Below are 19,977 nucleotides of genomic sequence, written 5' to 3' on the forward strand. Positions count from 1 at the left end.
AAAGTAGGTTAAGCCGTTGAATGGCAGAGTCCCGTTGTAGGTGAGGAGGAGAGAAACAGTCTTGTACGTATGAATGACGGGAATGCACCACAGAGAACTTCTTTTGGCGAGGCAAGTTTTTGCGATAGTGAATGATTGGCCCTATCACTTCTGGGACTTAAATTACAAAAAATCAACCAAAAATGAAAGTCCCAACCTAATCCATAGCAGTGTAGAGATTTTACCATATTTTCATTTTAATGAAGAAAACATTTTACTTAAGAAAATGTTTGTTTAGTCTGCAATTAACATTCCACTTACAAAATATTTTTTTCTGGTTCTGTGGCCCGGCACTGCCTTGGTTCTTCTCACTCTCCGTGTCTTCTCTGTTTCATGTCTTGGCCCCTCTTCTTGTTTCATCCCAAATTACAGGTGTTAACCAAGATTCAGGGCTCAAGTCTTTGCTGTAATTCTACACTTGGCCTCCTTGGGGCCTTTACTGCCGGTCCAGTGCCAGCAACCACTGTGGTATATGTCTCCCAGTCAAGCCTTTTGTCTGAACCTCACTTGTAAATAAAAATATTAATTTCATTAAACAAATTTTTTATACTCATGAAAGATTTGTTACTGGCAGAGGATATACCACACCAGGGGCCAGAAAGCATAACGTAATGCTGCAGAGACCAGGTACACCTGAGCACAGCTTCAAGGGCCCTCACTCTGCTGCACAGAAAATGTGCCCTCTCAGGATCATGATTCACCAAAATGAGAGTGAGTTATCTGTCTCGGGGAAGACAGGGCACAAGTTTACTGAGAGGTCCTTCAGACCTAACTAATCACACGGCCAAAATCAGGCAGAATGACTGAGTAAACCAGCTGTAGACTCTCGGTGTCTACATTGTCACTGAACAATGTAGACAAGGTGGCCCTGGGTGCCTCCTACACTTGCCTTTTAAAATGGCCACATGCCATCGCATCTGATGTTCCTGTAGTATCTTAATGATAACAAGACCAAAGCCTGGCTCATTTTTTTCCCTCTAATATCAGCTTATCCTCTTGACTTGACTGCTTCTTCAAAGGGACTTGTATTCATGTTTGCATCTTAATTTTAATGCTCCTAGGTTCCTCATCTCCCTCTCCTCCTATGACAGTCACTGGACAAGTCACACAGGAGTTTTGCTTGCTCCTTTGCTCTCCATTTTCTTTGACTGTGGTTAGCAGCCCTCTCCTTGGAACTCCCCTCTTTCTGTGTCATCCCTTTCTAGGTAGTACTGCACACATCATACTGCCAAAACAGTTTTTTTTTTTTTAAATAATAGTCCATGATTTGAAAACCTAGCCCATTCCCTACATTAATTTTGTCATATTCATGCTCCTGTTGTACATGTGAAAGGTCCATGGCAACTATTTGAGTTGAAATAGTCAGGGTCCTGGAGTGTATGATCTATAGCAGGGGTCAGCACACTTTTTAAAGCAAAAGGCCAAATAGTAAATATTTTAGGCCTCATGGATTATCCTGAATGCACCTCAGAGAGACAGAGAGGTGAGAGCTGTGAGAGACTGAGACCCGGAGGATCTGGTGAGAAGGTCCAATAGGTGTTCACGTCTCCTCTGGCTGCATTATTTTTTTGCTTACTGTTCTACCACTTTTGGAAGAGTATCCTACTCTGATTGTGGATTTTTTTTTTGAAAGCCTATCAGTTTTTGCTATATTTTTGCCAAAATTATTAGTTGCAATACAGATTTAGAATTAGTTTATATTCCTTTGAATTGAATGTTGTCATTAAGAAGTTTCTGTCTTCATCTCTAGTGATGGTTTTCTGGAGGAGGGGCACAAAGTCTATCTTGTCTGTTTTTAATATAGCTCTACCAGTTTTCTTTTGGCTAGTGTTTGTATGGTATATCTTTTGCTAACTCTTTACTCTCAGCCTCCCCTGTTCATATGTTTTGGATGTCTTCTTATAAATTGCAGCTAAGTCTTTTAAATAGATTTTTAAATTAAATCTTACAATCTTTGTCTTTTGATTGGATCATTATTCATTACATTTAACATAGCAACTGCTATTAGGTTTTAGTCAGCTGTCTTCTTACTTTCTAGTTGTATTGGACCTTCAAGCTCATTGTTTTTAATATCCTATTTTTCTTCTCAAATTAAATTAGTTTTACAGTCATTTGTACTTACTTTAATAGTTAACACATGCATTCCTAACATGAATGCTAGCATTAATTCCAACTTTTACCCTCAGTACACATGTTAGCTCTATTTACTCCTTAGTTTGTGTGCCATTGTTATTATTATGAATATATAGTATGTAGATGTTATCCCTTTCAGAACCACTATAAAGTTTGTTTCATCCAGTTTTATTCTTTTTATTCATATATATTTTCTTCTTCTTTTTTTTTTTTTTTTTTTTTTTGGGAGACGGAGTCTCACTCTGTCGCCCAGGCTGGAGTGCAGTGGCCGGATCTCAGCTCACTGCAAGCTCCGCCTCCCGGGTTTACGCCATTCTCCTGCCTCATCCTCCCGAGTAGCTGGGACTACAGGCGCCCGCCACCTCGCCTGGCTAGTTTTTTTGTATTTTTTAGTAGAGGCGGGGTTTCACCATGTTAGCCAGGATGGTCTCGATCTCCTGACCTCGTGATCCGCCCGTCTCAGCCTCCCAAAGTGCTGGGATTACAGGCTTGAGCCACCGTGCCTGGCCCTTATTCATATATATTTTCATAAACATATTTTATTCATTTAGATTTATCCACATTCTCTTTTTATTGCATTTTATTGCTTCCCAAATCTCTGACCAGGGAAAATTTCCTTTCTATCTAAAGAATAAGTTTTAATATTTCTCTTAGCTCAGGTCTCCTGGTAACAAATTTTCTCATCTGAAAATGTCTGTATTTTGCTTTCATTTTAGAAGTATTTTATTTCTGGGTGTCAAATTCTACATTGGCAGCCCTCTGCACATGAATCTTTTGTTCCATTGTTTCTTGGCTTCCATTATTTCTTTGAGAAGTCATAGAAAGTCATGTGGTTGCTCCTTTGGAGGAAATATGTCTTTTTTCTTCTGGCTGCTTGTAAGATTTTTCTGATTATCTTTGGTTTTCAGCAGTTTTACCTGTAATATACTTCATATTTATCCTTGTTTTTCTTTGTGCTTCTTAAATCTAGGGATTGATATATTTCACCCATTTTTGGCTGAATTCTCAGCCACTCTTTCCTCAAATATTGTTTCTTCCTCCCATCTTTTTTTTTCCTCTTTTTTTCCTGCATCTCCAGTCATTCATTGGATAACCTATTCGTTGTATTTTCTCTTTCTTATCCTGTCTTCTAATTTATCCATTCTTTTGTGTCTTCATAGTTCGTTTTAGATATTTTCTTCTGATTTTTCTTCCAGTTTCTCTTTAGCTGTGTCCATTCTGTCCAACCCATATACTCTGAGTTTTTAATTTGAGTTATTTTATTTTTAAATCCCATTACTTTGGCTTTTGATACCACGATTATCTCGATATTGATATATTGCATGAACCTTTGTTAAAGTGAGTTCTGCCTGTAACTGGATCCTGTGGCTTGAACCTTAAGGGCAGTATTAAAACAAGTCCCAGCAACTTGAGACCAAGACCTGGATTTGTGGCTAACTTTGTAACCCTGGAAGAATATCTCTGGTGCTGTAAACCTCAGTATCCTCATCTGTGACATTAAAGCATCTGAGTATGGGGTACCTCTCCCTCTTGTTCCCCTCAAATATGGAAAGAGTCCTTAAAACTGATAAGCAAATGCATTTCTCCTTTAAATTCTTTAACATTGTTGGAATCTTCTCACTTTAAATCAAAATTGCTGTATGGAGATGTGTAAGGGAATTCCTTAATGTTAAAAAGTTCTTATAAATATGCACAATGCTACAACTTTGCCATAGGCTCTTGTTAACATTGGTAGCTGAACTCATTAGTAACCTGATAAATGTGAAACAAATGTTTCTCAAAAAAATAATAACCAAAAAGGAAGGAAGGAAGGGAAAGGAAGAAGGACAAAAGCAAAGAAAAGGAAAAAATAAAAAAGAAACAGAAGTCCTGAATTGTAACAGATGCTGACTTCTGTGGTAGAACCACTCCCACCGTGGCTGATTCAAGCCAACACGATGACATCAGTGAACATGGAGCTGAGAAGAGGTGGGCACAACTGGTTGCCACTGGCTGTACTAGTATGTCCCTTCTAACCTATTTCTGATTTGTTGGGAAAAGGTCCAGGTTGTGCATTATAATTATGTTTTGTAGCCAATTGAAAGATTTCTGTAGGTATGATTTGGTGATTTGGTTATTTTTGTAGACAAATTATTCAGAATATAAAAGTTATTTTTTTCTTTTTTCTTTTCTTTTCTTTTTTTTTTTTTTAATTGAGACTGAGTCTCACTCTGTTGCCCATGCTGGAGTGCAGTGGTACAACCTCGACTCACTGCATCCTCCACCTCCTGGTTTCAAGTGATTCTCTTGCCTCAGCCTCCTGAGTAGCTGGGATTACAAGTGCATGCCACCACGCCCAGCTAATTTTTGTATTTTTAGTAGAGATGGGGTTTCGCCATGTTGGTCAGGTTGTTCTCGAACTCCTGACCTCATGATCCGCCTGCCTTGGCCTCCCAAAGTGTTAGGATTACAGGTGTGAGCCACCATGCCCAGCCTATAAAAGTTATTTTTAACTGCCATTTTTTAGGGCTCTCTTACGAGAATGTCTTTGTTTCTGCTGGTAAGTTTGGCGTGCACAAAGATTTGTGGCCCTGTGTAGTATATTTATAAGCTGTGTGTTCCAAAGGAAAGTGAAATAAGTGATGGTCATTGGAAATGTCCGTGATGCTGCCCTATACTGATCTGAGTTTGTTTGTAGTTAAAGGGAATTTTCTCTTTTCCTTTCAGGCATTTTTGTTGCCTTCCTGTGAGATAGCTGTAACAAGAAAAGTAGTTCAAGTGTACAGAAAGTGGATTCTCCAGGACAAACCTGTGTTCATGGAGGAGCCAGATAGAAAAGATGTTGCCCAAGAAGATGCTGAAAAATTGGGATTTTCTGAGACTGATAGCAAGGAGGTAATTTTTTTCACTTGTCTTTTGAGTTGAGGGTAAATATATTTCAGTAAAGTATACTTGCTCAGTCAAGTCTTGTCAATGGGACAAAGGCTTCCTTTTATCCCATCTGATACTTCTGAGTTGCCGAGTTCTGTGAGGGTCTGCCTTAGAGAGTAGCTTCTGTACTCCCATACTAGATTGGCAGTCATCTCCTACAACTCTAGCCAGGGCCATCTGCGTGTTGCATCTTCGTTAGTCTCTATTGCAGGAGAGTTGTTTAATAAGCCATCATATTTTACATGTCTCTTTGTGAGACTAAAAAAATCACTGCCTTCTCCTTGGCTTGTTTAAATAAATATCATTTGGAGAAACTAAATTGAGAATGTTTGGGCAGACTTTTCTTGTGCAGTGGCCTGTACCAGAAGCAGCTGGGTGTTACCCCTGTGAAGGGACTAACCAAACAGCAGCGTCCCTCTCCTTTAAGCCTCGCTGAGTGCTGGCCTCCTGGAGGGACCACTGCCCATGTTAGATAAAGCTATAGGTTGGATAAATCCAAAATGACAGAGTGGAATATCTTCCTGAAACGAAAGAAACTTAAGTGATATTTATATTTCTGACATACTATTATGAAATTAATTTAAAATGTTTAAAATTTCTCCCTAGAGGCATATCACTTTAAAATATCTGTGTTAATTCCATAATTTTAATTTTGCAATTTTGGTGAAATCATTTTAATAACTGCCATGAGATCTAAATGAATATGCTACATATCATTTGTCACTCATTTTAAAGCAAATTATCGCTCATTTTAAAGGTCTGTATTCCATGCTCACTCAGTCATTGGACAAACAGAACTCATTCTTTCAGCACATACTAAGTGCTGAGCACTATTTTAGGTGTTGACCGTTGAATGGGGAGCACTCTACCTCCTAGAACCTATTTTCATGTGAATCCTGGTGAGTTTAAGGAATTAAATATGCCAACTAAATATAACTTAGTTTATATAATATAATTATATTTATAGTTAAATATAAGTTAAACATGTGCATCTTCTACTCTGTTAATGGATCATTATCTTCTGAAGGCCTCGTCTGAAAGTTCTGGTCATAAACGATCTTCCAGTTGGGGACGCACGTACTCCTTCACAAGTGCAATGAGCAGAGGGTGTGTGACAGAGGAGGAAAATACAAATGTGAAAGCTGGTGTCCAGGCTTTGTTGCAGGTATGTGGCTGGCCAGAACATGAAGACTCCTCCACCGCCTACAGCTGGAGCCATTTTGTCTTTTTGTTTATCGGGGATAATGTCATATAAATATGGTGATATTTGTAGCCATCTGTTAGTAAACAATAAACAGCAGTTTAATTAGTTATTAAATTCTTATTCTGAGTTCTCTTTCTAATTCCTACCCACAATTTACAAAAAATTTTTTCTAGTTAAAGAAGACATAAGAACTGGTTGCAGTGTTTTTGAGATAATTATATAGTGAATGTGAAATGACTGAGATTTAAATCTTTAAATTATCTTCCAAACACACATGGGTAGTTATCTGGGCTCTTAATTTGCAAGACAAGCTTGGTAATTATAAAATCTTATAAGTAATATTCCTCTTAAAATTGGCTGTGTTTACAAAGAAAAATGACTGATGTAGTTTTTAGATTTTTTTTTTTTTATTATACTTTATGTTCTAGGGTACATGTGCACAATGTGCAGGTTTGTTACATATGTATACATGTGCCATGTTGGTGTGCTGCACCCATTAATTCGTCATTTACATTAGGTATATCTCCTAATGCTATCCCTCCCCCCCTCCACCTCACAACAGGCCCTGGTGTGTGATGTTCCCCTTCCTGTGTCCAAGTGTTCTCACTGTTCAATTCCCACCTATGAGTGAGAACATGTAGTGTTTAGTTTTCTGTTCTTGCGGTAGTTTGCTGAGAATGATGGTTTCCAGCTGCATCCATGTGCCTACAAAGGACATGAACTCATCCTTTTTTATGGCTGCATAGTATTCCATGCTGTATATGTGTCACATTTTCTTAATCCAGTCTATCATTGATGGACATTTGAGTTGGTTCCAAGTCTTTGCTGTTGTGAATAGTGCCACAATAAACACACATGTGCATGTGTCTTTAAGGCAGCATGATTTATAATCCTTTGGGTATATACCAAGTAATGGGATGGCTAGGTCGAATGGTATTTCTAGTTCTAGATCCTTGAGGAATTGCCACACTGTTTTGAATGAATATATGAAATAGAACTGACACCATTTGAGAACATTTGAAAGAGCAACTTTGGATCATTACTTAACCTCCCCAGAGCTCAGGATTTTACCTCAAAAATGGGAATTGGGAGATTTCCTCTCAGGTCTCATGTAGCTCTAAGAGTAAGTGAAAATACAGGGTGCCTCTCATTCCCCGCTCATTGCCCCCTCACCCACCACCCTTCATCCACGTTTGGAGATGTGTCACTTAGGCCTCCCATGTAGAGACCAGGTGTGGAGTCTGGGGAAAGTCTGGGAATGACATGCATGTTTCTAATTTTCTGTCATCTATTTCTTGATAGGATTCATTTTTGTGGTATCCTTTTTGTTTTCAAGTGAATTAGCAGTTTAATATACCATACTCATGAATTTTCTCACTTTTCATTGGAAACCTACACATAATTTTGAAGTTAAAAAAGTTGAGATGATTTCACTTGTGCATCTTTTGGTGTAGCTCATAAATATGACCTGCATCCCCATCAGAGAAACACTTGCAGGAGTCCTTGCCCTTTGTCCCTCAGTAGCTCCGTCTTTTAGCTAAGGGGATCTCCAGCAACAGTCTGTGGTGGTTGCAGGTGCCAGTGATCTCCTGGGTTCAAAAGAGTGCTTTTTATTTTCTGAAAGGATGAGTTACATCTACAGTAAATCCTCACTAATGTCATCAATGGGTTCTTGGAAACGGCGACTTTAAACGAAGTGAGTACAGCAGGTCTTTGAGTAACATGGTTTGATTCAACATCGTGTCATCATAATGTTCGTGAGAAAATAATTTTCTTTTATATTTTGCTTAAAGTCATCATTTCCAACAACCTATCAATGACATTAAATGAGGACTTACTGTCCTTGCCTGAACTGAGAAAAAACAATTTCTGTTTTATTATATATAGTGCTACAGTTAAAAAAAGTATTTACTTTGGAATTAAATAGTTTTGTTCTTGTATCTGATACCTTGGTCCTTTACTTTGTTTATTAAGAAAAAGGGCCAAATGGAGGTTTGATAAGATAGTAATTTTCTTTCTTTTCTCCAACTGTGTCTCAGATGTTCAAGAGATAGTAGTTTTCTATAGTTGCTTTTGACAAGTGCACTCTGGACATACTAATTTAGTTTATTTTTACCTTAACTGATACCAGCACATTAATAAGAAATACTCATGCAGTACCTTTGATGTTTTGTAAAAAGTAAAAGTATATAAAGACTCCTTACATGGGAGTGTGCAAAAAGTTTTTAATTCATATTCAAGAAGCCAAATATATTGAATTAAAAGGATCTGTGTTGCAGTATATCATCTGTGGCATACTTCTTTCAAAAACAGAACCACTAAAACTGCTGTAATCAAAAAGCTCTTTGTTTTTGTTTTTCTTACTCAAAGACTAGTGAATTCTTCATGACTGAAGTTATCATCATCATCAACTATATTATGGTGCTTATTTAGTAGTTTTTCTTAGAAAATTGGGACATAATGCTTTTTAATCTTACCTGAGATAACTTTAAAGGCTGTGAATATTTTAGTTCACCCACTTGACTTTTGATGTGAATTTTAACTTGGTCAGATTGTACATTTATTTTGATATAACACTTTAAAGAATTTTATTTATAAATGAGCTAGAGAAGCTCCTTCATCCTTTGAGTTTGTGTTGTTGAACACAAAGGAGAGGTAAGAGGGAATGTACTAAGTCGATGGAGCAGGTCCATCTTCATACCAGATTGACAACTCAGAATATCTGCAGATGATGGGACACTGGTGTCAACTGTGTAAATGGAAATGCACCATTATTTTGCTGTAGTGACTCAAAGCAGTAATAGTATATGATATCCTGGATCAGCGCTTCTCACATTTTTCTGCTGAGATACCCCTGATGGTAGAGAACAGTGAACTTGTATGCTAAAGATCTGAGGCAGAGGGTAGAGTAGTTGGCTGATTTTCTGAATTGTTTTTGAAATCTCAGCTTTTAACCCTAAGAATTCACTTAGATTTTGTATGCTACTGCATAATATATCTTTCATATTTAAAAAAATAGGCTTCTGGAAGATGTATGATGTCAATGGCTTCGTCTGTTTCTGGGCACATCACAGCTGCTTGAGGTTCTTATGCCTGTTGAGTGGTGCTGTCCATTGCTCCTGTCAGCAAGGAGTTCATGCGCTGGGAGACTCAATAAGAATCACATAGTTCTGTCTGACCACTGTCTGGCCATCTGTCTTCTTCTCCTCCCATTTCCCCACTAAAGTTTCTCATTCATGTGCAACAATCCTACTTTTTCCCCTTGCTTTCCTTTTTTTGTTGAGGAGTTGTCGAAAAGAAGTCTTCAAAGCTTTTCTGACTCATAAAATTTCTGTAGTTGCAATATTAATATGTAATAGTGATTTTTTTCTTTTCCCCTAGGGAAAGGCTTTTCAGGTGTCTCAGTATTTAAGTGATTCTAAAGGGTGAACTAAAAAAAAATTTTGAATATGTGTTGGTACCACTTGCTTTAATGAATTTTTGCCTTATTGTGAATTTATATGTTGGTACCACTTGCCTTATTGAAATAGAATCTTTTGGAAATAACTGAAAAGTGATTTCATTGGTAGAGTGAAATTAATATCATCTTTAAGCAAAATTTATTCAAATGTTTATGTTCAGTTATATGTTCTAATGTAAAATTGTTGATTTTAAGGTATTTTTGACGAACTCTGCAAACGTCTTTTTGTTGGAACCATGTGCTGAAGTTCCTGTGCTCTTGAAAGAACAAGTTGATGCTTGTAAAGCTGTTTTGATTATTTTTAGGCGCATGATAATGGAGCTTACAATGAATAAAAAGACATGGTGAGTTTCTATCAAATTAATTAGTATTGTAAAACAGATGTTTCTGTTTTTCAACATCATTAAAATGTTAAGGCTTGCATTTGTTTAATGTTTTTACAAAGTTAACGACAAAATGTCTTTTGTAACAGTTTCTGTGAATTATGAAGAAGGTAGTTACCCAGTACTTTGATAGATCAATTATTTTCATTATATTTTTTAAAAATGTCCTTGAACAATAAGTATTTTACTTAAGAGTGGAGTTTTCCTTTTAAACTTTCATCAAACATAGTTTTGTGGAAAAGCAGCAACTGATGTCTTATAATATTCATCATAAGCTCAGGAGAGTTTGTTAATTGCCCCGAAATGCCGTCAACTGATTTTTATTGCTTCTAACTTGATGTTTTAAATTCATTTTGGAAAAACAATTATTTTAAATGATAAATTATCGGAGACTAAATACATAGTGCAGTCAAAAATCTGATCCTGTTATTAAAACTACAACGTTTTTTTCCTTTTCATCTTTGTTTTTGTTTGATGTTTTTATTTGTAATGTCCCTATAGGTAAACAATGCATTAGATTTGTTTTTCCTGCTCTTCCCTTTTTTTCCTGCTTTTCTCTTATTTGAAAGTCATCAGCCGGGTGCGGTAGCTCACGCCTGTAATCCCAGCACTTTGGGAGGCTGAGGTGGGTGGATCACCTGAGGTCAGGAGTTCGAGACCAGCCTGCCTAACATGGCGAAACCCCATCTCTACTAAAAATACAAAAAATTAGCCAGGTGTGGTGGCAGGTGCCTGTGATCCCAGCTACTCGAGAGGCTGAGAAAGGAGAATCACTTGAACCTGGAAGGCGGAGGTTACAGTGAGATTGTGCCACTGCTCTCCAGCCTAGGTAACAGAGTCAGACTTTGTCTCAAAAAAAAAAAAAGTTCTCACTTTATTCCATCTGATGAGGTATTTTCAGTGATGCTCAGCAACAGACCAGAAAGCCTCAGAGTCACTTTCCATTTCTTCCTCTTCTCCTCATGTGTCATCAGCCTCTCACTTCTGCCTTTAAAATGCTCCTCAAGCCTGTCCTTTGTATGTTCCCTCTCATTCCACCACCGCCCTTGTGCAATCAAGCTGCCCACCCCAGCATCTCCCTAGGTGATCTTCTGCCTTGGTTCTCAGTCCTTGGAGGCCCTGCGGACCAGTGGCACCTTTCCTACCTGAAACCAGAGGGGTCCTCTGCCCATGTCTGTGTTCTGGAGGCCCTTGAAGCAGGAAAGGGGCTTTGGAAAGTGTCTGCAGTTGGTAGGAAACCGTGGACACAGGGTCTGATGGAAAAGGAACTGCAGGCCACCAAGTCCAATTATTTTGCTTCAAAGATGAGGGAAGGGTGGACTCAAGAATCCTGGTGTGCAGAAAGTTCACAAGTACAGAAACCAAGGCATCAAAATGATATGATGTAGATTCCAACGTCATCTTTCCCAGACTTCTAAACTTAGCACTACTTGCCAAGTTAAGAAATTGTTAAAACTGGAAATATTACAGTGATGCACAATATGATGTAAACAAAGTTAAATTCCACGTCAGTAATATTGACAGTAATGAGAAATGCTGGTATATGCTTTCAACTGAAATATCTGTTCCTGAATACCATAGTTTTATTGACATCATTTAAAATGTTTTTTTCCTTTGAAAACTTCCTGAGTTTTGTATACTACTGTATCAGCAGGTTTTTAAATCTTTTTTGATAATCTTTTTATTTTGATGAAAATTCTAGGAAATAAAATTAAGCAATTCTGTTCTGACTTTTACTAATTCATAGATTCCTAGGTGAAAGTATAGAAAAGAAAAATTGTAGAAATTGATGAAAATAGTTAACGGGAAAATGGTCAATAGAGCATAGAAAGGAATGTGAGCAGTTTCTCTAACAGATTTTCTTGTGTATTTAAGTACCAGATAATCCCTTGCCTCCCATCTCTCCTTTCCTTCCTCACTCCTTCTTCTCCCCTCTCTCCTTACCTCCTTTTCTTCCATCTAATAAATAACTGTCGAGCGTCTACTGTGAGAATATAGTGGTGAACTGTGTAGACAAGGTCCCTGCCCTCAAGAGGTTACATCCTCATAGGACCGAGAGACATTAAAAATCTAGAAACAATTTCAGAGAGTCTGAAGTACTGAGAAGAACAGTGAAGGTTGGAAAGTGAAAAGAGTCCTGAATTGGGTGTGTGTTGCTTGGCATGGACAGAGGGAGAGTTATTTCCGTCAGCTGTCAGAGAAGGCCTTCCTAAGCAGAGGCCTGAGTGAAGGGAAGGGAAGGGCATTCCTGGTAGAAAGAGCAGCAGATGCAAAAGCCCTGATGGGAGAAAAGGTAAAAAAAAAAGTGGCTTGTTTAAGGAAGGACAAGATGATGGCCAGCGTGGTGGAGTGGATGGAGTGAGAGGGGAGGAGGCAGGGGGCAGGCCAGGGCCAGGTTTCTTGGGGCCCTGCAGACCAAAACAAGGATACCAGCTACCTCCCTGGGTGTCTGCAAGATTGTGACATAATACAATTTATGCTTCTGAAAGGCCCCTGTGGCTGCTGAAGAACATGCAGTGCAGTGCCATAGATGATGGTGGCTGAGACCGTCATCTATGATGGTCTCATAGATGGTGGCTGTAGCCAGGGAACTGTAAGAAGTGGTCCTGAAATAGGGAATAACTGGTATGTAAATGAGTTGAAATGTCACCTGGATGAGGAGATGGAGATCAGGTAAATAATGAAGAATGTAGGAAAACCCTCACTCCTGTGTTGGACCCAAGGATGATACACATGCCCAATTCCATGTACTCCAACAGAAGTTTATTACACTCTTTGAACAGTTCTCCTTGGAGAAGTCAGTGCTTCACAAAATAGAAAGGAACAAGCAATTGTCAAAACTGGCAGCTTTGGCAGGTCGTGCATCTTTCTACTGTTAGGAGAGATCTTTCCAAACCGTAGTTTTTCCACCCTTGTTTTCTTCCAGAAGACTCTACATGCCTTTCCAAGCTTTCATAGGTTCAGAAATCAAATTGACTGTGTTTTTGTCAGTCATTGCTTTGATCACATTCGTAGCTTTTGATAGCAGTTGCCATGATCAAGGCTTTACTCGAAACTTACGATGTCTGTTGTTCTCATCACATTCTCATGATGGGTCTGTAACTAGTTGTGTGCAAGGGATTGTTTTTCATTGTCTTATGCATCTGTAACATGAATGGGCAGTGGTGATAATAGGTGCTGCCCTTCTCTTCCCTGGCAACAGGGACCTGGGTACCCTGAATGTGGTGAGCGACAAGCTGTCCCCCAGCACTGTGCCATTTCTTCTCCCAGGTCTCTTCAAAGTCACCATTGTACTTCATGCGTGTGTGCCCAGAAGATAGTCCTTCCTCTTCTGTGCTTCCAGAATCCATAGGCAGGGAATAGGAATACATGGGCAAGTAGCATGGAGTGCAGTGAGAATGTATACCAACAGATGACTCTGGGGACCAAAATCAAATGGGGCCAGCTACAAAGAGGGCAGGAAATCCCCACAGGTGATTTTACTGTGAGGAATTTTATGAGGTTCAGCATATTGTTAGGAGAAAATGCTATTCTGATATGCAGAGATATGAGAAAAGTATACAGGAACTATGATTTAGAGATCTCATCTGATTACTTTGTCCTATTCTCAGTTTTATTACTAAAGAGCAGTAAAGCCAAGGAGAAGGTAGTAAAGATTAGATGAATGGTTAGCATGTGAAACCTGAAAGGAACCAGAGTGATTTCCCTCGAGGAACAAATGCACCTCTGTTACATAATGTGTTCTGTGTTCCCATGGAATCTAGGGGAAGAAAAGTGGGCAGATACTCTGATATGAGCAATATAAATCAGGTCTAAGAAAGAAAAATATCTTTTGGCTGTTCTGAATAACTTATTATTGTAATTAGCAGTGTTATGCTGTCTCTATGCTGTTTTATAGTCTTCAAAGTCCTTTTACATAAAACCTTCTGTGAGAGACTATAAAAAATGCTGGCGCATTGGAACTGAGCTGCAGTGATGGCATTTGTCTCAGTTGTGCCCTGTAGCACAGAGTCAGGATCTTCCAGGCATGAGCACTGTGCCTGTAAGTGTCCTGTAATGCAAACCCCTCCTGCCTGTGAGAGTACTGTGGCATTCCACCATACCAAGATACTGACTGTGTGTGTCCACAAAATAAAGGGCAGAAAGTCAACTTAACTTCCTGTTGCAAAGATAGGAAGACCTTACAGGTCAAATAAAACTGCGGATAGCAAAATTAAAGAGTGCTGCATACGTTCCAGTAGGTTTTCACTGAGTGCCTTTAAGGTGTTGGCACAGTTGGAGAAGACAGTCTTGCCTCCCTTTTTGCAAGGGGAGAAAATCAGGCTGGAATGTTGTGTTTTATCCTGCCTGTTTGTGTGGACATGGGAGGCATATTTTTAAAACCGTTGTAACATAAGGGAGCTTATTTTGGTAAAATATGATATTCATTATGTAATTGGCATCTGGACTTTAATAGTTTCGAGTAATACGTAATTATCAATGTTGCTGAATTATTAAGAGAATTTCTGGTACCTATAAATTAAAGTACTTTGGAGACATGATTATTAATATGAGCTTTTATTTTGGGTGGCCCAGGGAACAGATGTTGCAAATACTACTCAGGATAACAGAAGCTGTCATGCAGAAGCCAAAGGATAAACAAATAAAGGACTTGTTTGCCCAGAGCTTGGCAGGGTTACTATTTAGGGTAAGTCTTTTTTATTAAAACACTGCAAATGCAAGAAGTGAATCAGATTTTATAGCAAACTAGTTTTAATCATTGAGAATTTTAAGAATAATGTTAAATTTAAATTTCTAGAAATTTTTCTTCTTAGCTTTGTCCTGAAGGTTATGATCTATTCTTTATAATTAGCGCTGGGCTTTTAGGCTCTTCTCCCTCTCTGCCACCTCCTTCCTCTTTTGATTTGCTCAAGGGTGGTAGGAATTAGGAAGCTCTGATTGCTTTGGTGGAAGACTAGGTAGATTTGGAGAGGTAAAGGATGAACGGAAACATGGAAATGGGATAAAAATTTGACAGCCATCAGTGTGTTGGGAAATTGTATTTAAAGCCACAGAATGGGCTGACCTAGAGAGGACAATGTCCACAGGTGATGGAAGAGATGCTGAGAAAGGGTGACCAGTGAGCAAGGAGGAAAACCAGAGGAGTGTATGTCCTGGGTGCCTGGGGATGAGTATTGGGTAGGAGGAGAGCAACCAGTTGACCATGGGCTTTGACAGATGTAGTTGGCTGAGAATGTTCTATAGGATGAGGCCCACCTGGAGTAGATGAAGGAGAAGATGAGAGCTGGGCAGTGGAGGTTGCAAGTGTAGTTAAGGCTTTGCAGAGTTTGATGTGGAAAGGAAGAGGAAAAGGGGAGCTAGCTGAAGTCGGTGGCATACATGGTGGGTGAGGTTTAAGGTGGGTGGTACTAAAGTATGTTTGCTCACCAGTGGGATGGTCCAGTGAGGGAGGACAAGATGGTCTCGGGGAGACAGAGGATAACTGTAGAAGTGAAGTCCCGGATATGGTGGGGGGCTGGGCCAGTCTTCGGTGTGAGCAGAGAGCAAGGAGATGCCTGTGCTTCTTGCATCTCATGTGGTGAGCAGGTGAAGACCAAGAGCAGGCTGATACCTGGTGAGCTGCCTGGGGAAGAGGATGTGCCAGAGGGTCCTGAGCATGGCAGCCTACTCCGACATTGCTAATATTTATGAGGACCTTAGAGTTTATGAAGCATTACTGAAAGTGAAGAGTGTGAAAGGGCTCTGGAAAAATGCGACATTCTACATAAATAAAGGTATTAGTACAGTGGGTGGACTTGACTTTGGATAATTACATAGGTGATTCTTTTGCATGTGTCCAGCTTTGCTCTGCTGATGCCTGCAGGGTGGTACTGACCACTGCTTTGCTGCCTGCCTGGACATATGGACACTGCACACTTTGCCCTTTCAGTGAAGCATCTCACTGTTGGCACCCTTTCGAGCTCCCTGTCCTGGACCTGGGCTGCCAAGTGGACATGAGCTGAAGCCAGTCTCACGCTGGCAGGTGCTTGGGCCTTATTCTCACCAATTGCCTGGCTCTGCATCTGTTTTGTGTGTTGGAATTAGAGAGCTTGTCACAGAATTAAACAAGTATCTATTCTGGGGTTTGGGTTTTTTTTTTTTCCCCCTTGGTTGGTTTTGGTCTTTGGGGGAAAAAAAAAACTCCCCCCATGTAATGGAGAAAACCTTCTCAGATATTACTTCCCTCCTCAGTTGGCCTGACTTCCCCGAAGCTCAGTTGACCTGACTTCCCTGTAGCTTAGTTTTGAGTTCATGATTATTAATGATTTTGATGTTGTTATTATTTTAGCAGTTTTTAGGTAGATCGAGAAGGATGCTTAAGTTAAGAACTAACCATAAGGCTGGGCATGGTGGCTTACACCTGTAATCCCAGCACTTTGGGAGGCTGAGGCAGGAGGATTGCTTGAGCCCAAGAATTCAAAACCAGCCTGGGCAATAGAGTGAGACCCTATCTCTACAAAAAATTTTAAAAAAATTAGCCGGCCATAGTGGCATGCATCTGAAGTTTCAGTTACTCGTGAGCTGAGGTGGGAAGATTGCTTGAGCCTGGGAGGTTGAGGCTATAAGCGAGCTATGATTGCACCCCTGTACTGCAGCCTAGTCAAAAGAGCAAGACCCTGTCTCAAAAAAAAAAAAAAAACCTACCATAAAAAATAGTGAAGAGAGAATGAGCTTTTTGGTGTTAGGCAGATTGTGGTTCTGATCTCCACTCTGCTACTCCCTGGCTATGTGGCCATGAGCACATGACTTTAGCTTTCTGAGTGTCTTCCCTAATCTGTCACAGTCAGGAAAGGACTTCTTCCTACCCTGCAGGGTTGTCATGAGAATCAGAGTGGTCCCATTGGGATTTGTGATCTTCTATTGACCTCCCACATTCTTATGGGAGGTGCAAGAGGCAAGAATAGTAAGGGACAGACTTACCAGGCTATCTGGTGTCTGATGTCTATTGGGCATCATCGTGGTCCCATACTGCCATTAAGACGTGCTATCTAATTAGTATTCATTGGATCATGTGGACTGTCTAAAATGGCCACTAGATTTTTTTTGAAAAATTTAGAACAAGGAGACTGTTAAAAAGGACAGGACATTTTTAAGTTTTTATTACCCTTTTTATCTTTTTCTAGTTCTTCTTCTAGTGTTTGTTTCTTTTATCTGTCAGTAGATAACCTGGACCACCAAATTTTCTTTAAGTGATGATTGAATTTGACTTAGTTTTAAATATTTACCAAATAATGATGATCACCTTATTGCCCTAAGTGATGTTTTAGTTTATTATCAGTGCTAAATATGACCTTATGCTTGAAGTTCTGATGGCATATCAGGACACTATGGTCCTGCTCTTTGTAATATGAGCCATTAAAGTTATGCCGTCCCCTTTAATGTGCTGGTAGAGTGAAGTAGGAAGTGGTTGGTTAGCAAATGTTCGTAAGAAAAGGAGTGATTTATTAGCTAAGGTGTTTTTAAAATACATCTTGTGTGCCAAAATGTATCTGATAAAACATCAAATTTCAGTGCTGAAGGAACCTTGGAGAAGCTCCTATGCAACTCTTATTTTTAATGAGAAATGTGACTACAGAAAGATCAAGTGACTTTCCTAGGTCACAAACCAGGGTAGTCCAGGCTGTTTGTTTCCATGTTCCTTTTAGAAAATGGTAATTGATCAGAAGGACACCCTGCCTTCATGTGCACAGGTGCCACCACTCACCACCCAACTGTATTTTACCATTTTGCTCTGTGCAAGTGTTGTCAGTTGTGAATTATGATGATAATTCAACAGGTCTGCATACGTTTGTATTATTTGCTAAGTTGATTTTATAAACTGCAAGAAGTCATTCTGCACTTGTTTCTTAATTAGTTAATAAAGTGAAGCCATTATAAGATCCCCAGTATAGAGCATCTCATCACACCAAGACATCTGCTGTTATCCATGAAACTGACACTATATCTGAATGTGAGTCTGAGTCCTGATAACATTATCAGTCTCTACTTTCTTACTCGGCTCAGATTATACTTACTGATCTAATATTTAATTTTATTGTCTATGGGTATTTTATGGCAATGTCCTCAAATTCATCTTGAAAGCAGGGGTATAAAAATTAATAGAAGATGGCATTGTAGTCATAATAAAAATATTTAATAAAGATAATAACATTTTTTCTTTCATATTTTTAGTTTTACAAAATTCATACATGTTAGAATCAGATTTTAAATATAAGTGGTTAATATCTTGTTTTTTATATAATTAACTACTTTAGTCCTACTTTAACATTTTTATTTTTTTAAAAAGTGGTAGCGGCCGGGCGCGGTGGCTCACACCTGTAATCCCAACACTTTGGGAGACCGAGGCGTGCGGATCATGAGGTCAGGAGATTGAGACCGTCCTGGCTAACATGGTGAATCCCCGTCTCTACTAAAAATACAAGCAAATAAATAAATAAAATAAAATTAGCCAGGCATGGTGGCGGGCACCTGTAGTCTCAGCTACTTGGGAGGCTGAGGCAGGAGAATAGTGTGAACCCGGGAGGCAGAGCTTGCAGTGAGCCAAGATCGCGCCACTGCACTCCAGCCTAAGCAACAGAGCGGGACTCCGTCTCAAAAAAAAAAAAAAAAAAAAAAGTGGTAAACACAAATTGAAACAGAGAACATGTGTGTTACAGAAGGACCACTTTAAATAAGATTTTCCAAGTGGTCAGAACAGGCCTGCCTGATTTTACAGACTGATTTCTGTTTATCAAAGTTTTCCTGTGTCTATGTTAAAGAATAAATTCCATGAAAAAATCTATATATAATTTGGGGGAAAAAATTAAGAAGTGAACTCACCTACACAAAGAAGAATTCCTGACAAGAGTGGGAGCCTATTTGCATCTGGGTTGGGCCCATGCAAATACAAGCTGGCATCTTAACAAGTGCATTTATCTTTGACAACTGACTACAGGACTTACATAGACTTTGGGTATAAGGATTCCTTTTCACAAGCTTAGGAAAGCATTTTGTGGCTCATTTGAGATGAACTTGGCTATATAGAGGCACTTCTTTCAGGGAAGACATACTTGGCTTTGAATTTTAAAGGATGGTGAATATTTTGGCAGAGGTAAGGAATGGGACAATTTTAAGGGAAGGAAATATCCAGGATATAGGCATAATTGTCTCATAGGGCTGTCCATGTGACCAGTTGTAGTGCTGTGGATTGTAAGACTTGGGGCAGACACTGATAAGTGAATAGACTGTGAAGGAAAGGTGTGATAGGTGCATTGATTGGGGGGGGAAATGCAGGGACCTGGAGGACACTTCCTGGCGACTGGGAGGTGGTGGTGGGGAATCTTGGAGGAAGTGATGTACAAATTTTGACCTGAGAAAAGAGGGGGAGTTATACAGAAACAAAAAGGAGGAAAGAGAGGGAAGGAAGAGTATATGCAAAGGCCAGTTGCAGGAGTGAGCAGGTAGAGGAACTGGGAGAATGTCAGTGGAAGAAATTGAATACCTTTTAGTATTATGCTGTAGGATAGGTGTCTGAGGGTTGTGTAAGTAGCACTGTCTAGTACCTGGGTAGATAGATCAGGAAACCAGTAAAGAGGTCTAAACTGGACATGGAGATTCAGAAGTCAGCAGCACACAGAGGATAACTGGAGCCATGGGAATGGAGCCAAAACCCAGGCAGAAGGTGGAAGTGACCTCAGAAAGGGAAGATCCAGAGCAGTCTGTTGCCTGGAGGATGAGGAAGTGGAGATGGAGTAGATGTGGAACATTCTTTCAAGAAGTTTGGCTGTGAAAGTGGAAGGAAAAGGGCTGTAGCTAGATGGGGGAATTTG

General features: G+C 39.5%; 1 protein-coding gene across 6 annotated transcripts in view; it reads left to right on the forward strand.

Annotated features, from left to right (window-relative positions):
- The window catches only part of RALGAPA2 (Ral GTPase activating protein catalytic subunit alpha 2), a 323,453-nt gene that overhangs the window by 84,921 nt on the left and 218,555 nt on the right, over positions 1-19,977 (forward strand). For all 6 annotated transcript variants that reach the window (XM_023217753.2, XM_023217754.2, XM_023217757.1 and 3 more), the window contains 4 exons: positions 4,879-5,046; positions 6,110-6,247; positions 9,942-10,090; positions 14,705-14,816. In XM_023217753.2, the coding sequence (XP_023073521.1) occupies positions 4,879-5,046; positions 6,110-6,247; positions 9,942-10,090; positions 14,705-14,816 (567 nt within the window). The remainder of the gene's footprint in view (positions 1-4,878; positions 5,047-6,109; positions 6,248-9,941; positions 10,091-14,704; positions 14,817-19,977) is intronic.

The sequence above is a fragment of the Piliocolobus tephrosceles genome, chromosome 20, assembly GCF_002776525.5.
Source record: "Piliocolobus tephrosceles isolate RC106 chromosome 20, ASM277652v3, whole genome shotgun sequence".
In the NCBI taxonomy this organism is placed as follows: Eukaryota; Metazoa; Chordata; class Mammalia; order Primates; family Cercopithecidae; genus Piliocolobus; species Piliocolobus tephrosceles.